This window comes from Drosophila innubila, assembly GCF_004354385.1.
Source record: "Drosophila innubila isolate TH190305 chromosome 2R unlocalized genomic scaffold, UK_Dinn_1.0 1_C_2R, whole genome shotgun sequence".
NCBI lineage: Eukaryota > Metazoa > Arthropoda > Insecta > Diptera > Drosophilidae > Drosophila > Drosophila innubila.
In genome coordinates this window covers 20,922,042-20,929,922 of record NW_022995374.1, presented here as the reverse complement: position 1 = coordinate 20,929,922, position 7,881 = coordinate 20,922,042, and the positions used below count along the sequence as shown (strand labels likewise).

The 7,881-nt window shown below is 47.7% G+C and overlaps 1 protein-coding gene and 1 long non-coding RNA gene across 2 annotated transcripts; both read left to right on the top strand.

Annotated features, from left to right (window-relative positions):
- Positions 1–98: 98 nt before the first annotated feature.
- On the top strand, positions 99–492 carry LOC117784340. Its single transcript, XR_004617414.1, has 2 exons — positions 99–295; positions 355–492. It is a non-coding gene; the product is annotated as an uncharacterized LOC117784340 (long non-coding RNA).
- A 2,030-nt stretch (positions 493–2,522) lies between these two features.
- Positions 2,523–3,529, top strand: LOC117784523. The gene is made up of 3 exons (XM_034622278.1): positions 2,523–2,643; positions 2,698–3,035; positions 3,099–3,529. The coding sequence occupies exons 2-3, from the start codon at positions 2,762–2,764 to the stop codon at positions 3,473–3,475; spliced, it is 651 nt and encodes a 216-aa protein (XP_034478169.1). The 5' UTR covers positions 2,523–2,643; positions 2,698–2,761; the 3' UTR covers positions 3,476–3,529.
- Positions 3,530–7,881: the final 4,352 nt, after the last annotated feature.

The following is a 7,881-nucleotide window of genomic DNA, read 5'->3' as shown; positions in this document are numbered from 1 at the left end:
AATCGATGTATCGATATTCGGATGCTTTTCACATCACTATTTTCAGTTGTTTTGTGTTTGAGAATTTTTAATGTCGCTGCATGTTACGAACTGGTTGTTACTCGGTGGGCCGCGCCGACTAGCTCATCGGAACTATTCACGGGTGTGGTTCCAACCCTGGCCCGCAGTTCGCACAATCGATAAATCATCGCTAAACTGCCGCTGCAGCTCAATTACCATCGCTATCGACAAAAAGAAAACAAACAACGCAAAAAGGAACGACGGCGACGAAAAACTGCAACAATAAATACAACAGGTACGTAAAAATTACATTACAAACAGAAAACAACACTAATCCTTCTTCCGTTCGAACAGGGACCATTTGCTGGACCCGGGCGTACCCTCCCTTCCTGAGACGGCATGCATTCCTCGTCTCCCATATGTTGGCCACCCGAACGGGCCAATCTCAGCCTGCGTTGGACATCTCGCTTCCCCTCCCCTTGCACAAAAAAACTTAGCCGGACATCATCTTCATTCTCATGGCAAATATAATTTCAATCTCTTAATTTCTATTGACATTTGGACTAATTTTAATATTTTGTATTTACAGTTTTCTTGACGACATTAAAACGGCAACAATGAAGAGACAAATAAACAGACAGACCAGGAACACAACGATGTTGCCACCAAAGGCAAGATGCTGGAGCGGAGACGCCGCGGAATGATCGCAATAAATATGTATAGATATATATATGTGTGAATTGGTAAGTGTTTTTAATTCATGTGTAATAAGTTTTGTAATATATTGTGTTGTAGTTTAGTAAATGTAATATTTATCGCTTAATTGCTACCTTGCCTACCTAAAGAGCTCTCTGGGTGGGTAAAGGGGCGAATATTATTTGTGCTTGTATATATATATATGTAAATATACAATATCTAGTGAATATTGTTGTGTTTTTAAATTGTTATAGTATCGTGTTGTTCCTAAACTGTTGTTTTAAAATTTTACAGATTTTTATTTTTATTTACTTTACTTTACTTTAAGTTTTAATTTTACTTTAATATTTATATTTTACTTTAAATTTTTATTATTTTTTTACTTTACTTAAAATTTTATTATGTTTTACTTTACTTGAATTTTAATTTTATTTACTTTAAACAAATTGTATTGTAATTCAACTTAGTTTTACTTTAATTTTAATGCATTATAATTTATGATTTTGTTTTGTTCGATTTATTTCTTTTTTTGTATGACGTTCGATTTTCTTTTTTTATGACAATAAACATTAACACATTTTATTAAAACAATTGTGAAAATGTATTTCCTGGGGCGGCACAGGGACAGGAAGATACTTTCTTGCAGCTCTTCACAGTAAAACAAGGTTGCCAACGATGTGGCGGAGTAATTGGAAACGACTCACTCGGGTCTGCCTGGATGAGACTTCTGCTGATTCGAAGACGGGTGCGAAGCTTCCCCCACTGATGCTGGAGCTGGAACGTGGTCCAACGCTGCTGACGTCAGACGCCCTCCGCGTCGACTGGCAACCGATGTCCCTCACACGCAGCAGGCAATTTGGAGCACAGCTCGCCGAAGGTGATTAATTAAATCAGCACACGGTCGCGGGAACAGATTCTAATGGCACGGGAGCGTAGAATGTGATCTAACGCTGCTCAACGTGCGGACAAACTTTTGACTCCCAACAAAAAAAATTGCAACCTTTGCTGACCGCTGGCAAAATCGAACTCCCGTCCGCATGTTCTGCAGCAACGTGGTTTGATGAAAATTTGCCAATTCCCTTTTTGTCCTATTCATCCCACCGTTGCTGCAGTTTGAGTCTAATTTGACTCAATTGCATCGAGGGGCATGAAGGGGTAGTGCATATGGGCTGTCTCGTTTTGGAGTTGCTACCTATCCCTGTCTAGCAGAACATCTGGAGTTGCCACTCCCCCCACAGACTACTCGCCGCATTTGACGATATCACCTATCGATAACTAGGTGAGCGACCCCCCCCCTAGAGTCTATCCAGCTGGCACAAACGATAGGCGATAAATACATAACAACACCCCCCCCCCTAGATCGTTTGTGCCCAATCGGCCTCCTGAACAGCGCCCAACGTAGGCCACACCCACGACTAACGCCTACTCTGCCACCAGATGGAAACGACGGAACCTTCACCACCAACGCCAATCAAAGGTAAGCAAGCTCCAACTACGATCTCAGATCCTTGGCATGATACACTCCTAATCCTCTTCCTTGCAGATCCTCCAGTTCGTAGGCGTTGGTGCCTACTGCTCGAACGACGCGGCCCTTCAGGAACTTCCTTGCGAACTTAGCATTGAACGCCTTGCTGAAGTTGCTGAGTGCGAAGTTACGCCTCCAAACCTCCTGTCCTGGTTCCAGATGAAAATGACGCGCACGCTGGTCATAGCGTTGTCGACTCCTCTCATACGCAGAGTGAAGATGCTGTTTCACCTGACCGCGGACTACTGCCAGCCTATCTTTCGCCTCTAAATCCGAGATGTCATGGTCGGAAAGGGATCTTAGCTTCCTGGCCAGTTTGTACGAAGACCCGTTCAAATACATGTGTTGGCCAAACACAGCAAAGAACGGAGTCACTCCCGTGGCCGTATGTACTGCGTTCCTGATGGATACCTCCACTTCCGGTAAGTACGCGTCCCATTCTCTATGGTCCTGCTCTAAATACGTTCGTATTGCAGCTAGAACCGATCTGTTCACGCGTTCGGCGGCGTTGCTCTGAGGAGAATACACGGGCGTGCGCAGATGTATTATCCCAAACGCTTTGATCATCGCCTCAAAGGATTTGGAGATAAATTGCCGCCCATTATCCGAGTGTATTACCTCTGGGACGCCGAACTTAAAGAACACCTCGTGTACCAGGAAGTTGATGACGTCTGCTGCAGAAGCTTCTCTCATCGCCTTCAGAAAAGTGAATTTGGAAAAGTGATCCACGACGATAAATATCCAGGCGTGTCCGCGCTTCGACCGTGGATACTTCCCAAGGAAGTCAATGTAAAGTTTCTGAAAAGGACGATCGGTAAGTACCTCTTTTCCGATTCCTACTTGGGTGCGATAATTCTGAGCCTTCGTTTCCTTGCAGGTTTCGCATTTCCGCACGAAGTCGCGAACTTGAATCGTCATCCCGGGCCAATAAAATTGCCTGCGCAATGCATGGAGCGTTTTTCCCATTCCTCCATGAGCTGCGGTCTCCTCAGCGTGAGCTCTTTGGATGAGTCCGGCTGTCAGCGATTCCGGAACCCACAACTTCCAAGTCGTGCCCTCCACTTCATCATCCAGCGTCTCGTCTCGGGTTCTCTTGAAGATGAATCCGTCCTGGACCTTCAAATCGGGCAATCGATGTTGGTTGCTTGTCACCTCGTTTACCAACTCCTGATACTCGGCGGACTCGAACTCCAGAGTTTCGAACCCCAGCAGACTCTCCGGTGTGACCTCCACTTCTTCCACACTCCGGGATAACGTGTCAGCAACGACGTTATCGGCGCCTTTCCTATACCGCATCGTGAATGGAAAAGATTGCAGCTCCACTGACCATCTGGCTAGTCTCCCGGTCAAGTCTTTGAGACTCAAAAGCCACTGTAGGCTGGCGTGGTCGGTGATGACCGTAAATGGCATCATTTCCACATATGGTCGGAATCGATGGATCGCAAGCTTCGCGGCTAAGCACTCCTTCTCCGTCACCGTGTAGTTGATCTGATGTTTGTTCAACTTCGCTGAAAAGAATGCGATCGGCCTTTCCTGCTGCTCGTCATCCAGTTGAAAAAGCACAGCTCCAACGCCAAAGTGAGAGGCATCGCACTGAATGAAGAAGGGCCGTTTAAAGTCAGCATGGACTAACACTGGAGCTGTGGTGAGTGCATCCTTGAGCTTCTCCACCGCCTCTATGGCTTCATCACTAAGCTGGAATCTACTATTCTTCTTTTTCAGCGCATCGGTCAATGGAACGGAGATCGCCGCGAAGTTTTTAATGAACCGGCGATACCACCCCGCCGTACCTAGAAAACTCCTGAGCTCCTTCACATTTCTGGGGACAGGAATGTTTTTGATCGCCTCCACTCTGCCTGGATCCATCCTTAACGTTCCGCCACCTATGATGTAACCCAAATATTTGATGCTGCGGAAACAGAATTTGGATTTCGACATGCCAATCGTGAGGTTGGCCTTTTCAAACACTCTGCGACCAATCGGAGATATTTGATGTGCGTCTGAAAATCTGCTGAAATGATGAGGAGATCGTCCAAGTAGACGAAGACGTTGGATCTCAATGTCGCTGGGATCACCTTGTCCATGAGCCTGCATAATTGTTGTGCTGCGTTGCAGAGACCGAATGGCATGTGCCTGAACTGGTACAATGGTCTCCCGGGTACTGTAAACGCCGTATACGATCTGCTCTTCTCCTCCAGCTCGATCTGCCAAAACGCGAACTTCAAGTCGACGCTCGAGATGTAGTGCGTCTCGTCGATGCGGGATAAGATGCCTTCTATGCATGGAAGTGGGTAAGCATCCTTTACGGTTAAGCTATTTAGCTTACGGGCATCTAAACAAAATCTGTTTTTTCCAGGTCGCATCACTACGGTCGTACGGTTGCTCCAGGGACTGTCGCTTTCTTCGATAATGCCCAATTGCAGCATCTTATCGACTTCAGCCCACACGATCTCCTGTTTGGCCGGCGACAGAGGATAATGTCGGTCCTTCACGGGTTCGGTTCCGTCAATCAGCTGTATCCGATGCTGTAGCAGGTGAGTCTTTCCTAAACCGTCCTTCTCAAACTGGAGAAATTCGCGTTTAACGGCCTCCAACTGACTCTCCTGCCCTCTTCCAGGTTCCACATCTCCGGATCAGACACGACATCATCCTCGTCCCGATAGTAGGCGACGTCAGGGTTGCTCACAGTGACTTCGGAAGCCTCTGGACGCACATCGACATCGGGTGGTGCTCCGAGCACTCCAGGAGCGATTTCAAACGCCCTCCAGAAATCGATTCCCAGATACAAATCTTGCTGCAGGTCAGGGCACATGTAAAATACGATATCCTCTGTTCTAACCTTGTATTTTACAGGCAGCACAACACGTCCCAAAATTGGACGACTGGCTCCTGCCGCTGTCCTCACCATCGACGTGTATGGCTGCACCGTCCATCCCAGCTCATCCACCAATTCCCGACATCCTTTTCCCAGCAGACTGACCGACGCTCCTGTGTCTAGAAGACCTTTCATCCTACGTCCCTGGATCTCCACATCTGCAAACACTCGTGGATCCGTGTTGTCGTCTCGCCGTACAGCCTCGATGACCTGTCGCCTCGTCAATCGTCGTTGCCGGAAACGCGCTCTAGCCTTTAAGATGCGTCGCGTGGCTAGTGTCATACCCTCCAGCTGTCGCTCGCCAAAAATTCTATTCCGGGCCGACATGTATGCCCGGACACGTTCTTCATATGGCAAGCCTCGTAAATTTTTTCCTCTTGTGAGGTAATTATCCTTATTGGATGTATTAAATGTTTCCTTATCCGTAACCTTATAAATACTATACTCCAGTGGCTTATCTATTTTATTTCCAGATCCTGATGCCGTCTCCTTCTCTACCTCCTCTGGCCGGAACTCCACTCCTTCCTTTCTGCGGTCGCCGTTCCCGAACGCGTTTGTCCCGCTCTCACCGCGCTCTCTCGAGAGTTTCCCGGACAATTTACGCATTCCGGGCAGAGCGTATCCGGTTTCCCGCACCGATAGCAGAAGATTTTCCGCTCTTTGGAGAGACAATCCCGGAAACTGTGTCCAAGTTGGCGGCAGTTCCAACATTCGATCTTGGATCGCACGGAAGCCTCTTCAACATCCTCTAGCGGCGGCTCTGGTGGACGCGGTGGAATCTCAACCTCATGGACTGAGTGTCTGGGGCCCTGTGAATAGCGCGGCTGCTGAGTATATCCGGATCTCGTCCTACGACCCAAATTTCTCTCTACCTCGATGCACTCTTGACGCAGTTCGTCCACGGTGATTATATCCATCGCGTAGATATATTTCGCCAGGCTCTCCTTCAACCCTCGTTTTATCATCCTTACGAGTTCGCGCTCCTTCATCGGCCTCTGGAAACGCGAGGCAAGTTGACGCATGCCATGAATATAGTCATCGGCTGACTCGCTGGACTGCTGCTCCCGCTGCACTAGCTCCTGCATGATGTCATGCTCCGTCTGGTAGCCTCTGAATCGGTCCATCAGAGCTGGGCGTAGCTGCGACCAATTGTCGGCTCTAGAGTGCTTTACGTGAACCCAATACCACTCGCGCGCTCGACCAGACAAGAGGCTGTGGAATCCACGCAGAACATCTCTCCACGGGCACTGATATTGCCTTTGCAGGAACTCCACGCGGAAAACGAAGTCCTCGACGGAGTGCATGGGATCCTCGCCATCGAACTTCAAATTCCATCGCTCCAGCTTCAGGTGAGTGCGCTCACGAGCGTGGTACTGCATATTGTCTTCCCGATATTCATCACCTCTCCTCTCGTTCTGCCCAGGGTTCCTGCCTGTTGGATTTCTCCAGTTCGTTGCCTGCGGATCCGGCACGACCGGTGGACTGCCAAACTCCGGCTGTCGAACCTGCAAGGATTGCCTTGGCGTCACTGGCGGTGGAATATTTGTCGAACGGTGCCCTTCCGCACGTTTCGGGATGGCTCCTGTGTTCGGTGCTGGTGCTGCCGAGGCTTCGGTGCTCGAATTTGGTGCCCGTTCGTCCGGATGCGTCGCTGCGGAGGCTTCGGTCCTCGAGCCACCATTCGGAGGCCTTAGTCTGTCGTTTATTAGCTTCATCATTTCTAAAAATTGGGCTCGGATGTCCTCGCGCAGGGACTCGCTTATTTCATCTCGCAACGAGCTCCGATATGTTTGATGCATCGCAGCAACCGCGACGTTTACGGCAGATTCGAGCACCGTGTCTCTCTGCGGCTCCTTCGGATATTGAAGGTCTTGACCGGCCGCCTCTTTCTCCCACTGGATCAATTCTTCGGCAGATGGAGGCTGCCTCTCTGGGAATCCGCGAAAGTTCATCGGAGTCCTTGCTAAACCCCCCGACGGACGTGGTGGTTGTTGAGCCGGCGCTCCCTGAGCTTCCCAACCTGATTCTTCGGCCATGATAAAAGGGAAAGAAACCTGATCGCCCTCACACAATATTTTTAAGAGAATCTATCTAGAACAATTGGAGTATAGGAAATAACTATGTACGAATCCTAGCGAATAAATAAATAAATAATATCTAAATAAATACGATTGTTAATTCGATTTATTGCTAATAGCAAAACAAAATTTAATTACGCACAAAAAAATTAAATAAATAAATAAATAATAAATAATAAATAAATAAATAAACTGTAATTATTGAAAAAACAATGTTCCAATTTTTCCCAAAAAAAATATAACAACTAACGGGGAGAGAAAACAAAACTAACACAGGCTAACCAACATTTTACTACGCACAATTCGAACCTTGGACAAACATTTAAGCATTGGTGAAATGCACGGTTCCTCAAGTGATTGAGAAACGACATCCCAGCAACGCTAATTGCATTCTACTCGGCTTCTGTCTCACTTCTGGCCACAATCGGGGTGCGCTGTGAGGCAGGTGCGACGCAGGAGTGATCCTATATCACCCTGGGACACCTGTCACCAAAGCTCCGCTAAGCTATGGCCAGCACATTCCCGACGTGCACCAGAATGAGACAGAACGAATAGTTTGGTATGAATAAATAAATGAATAAATAATAAATAAACTAACTGGACACAACAAAACCAACTAACCTAATATCACAGTTTATCACGGAACGTTTTGATATTGCACCGATGCCACCAGGCTACGATACCCGGTTGCATACACTTCGTCAACC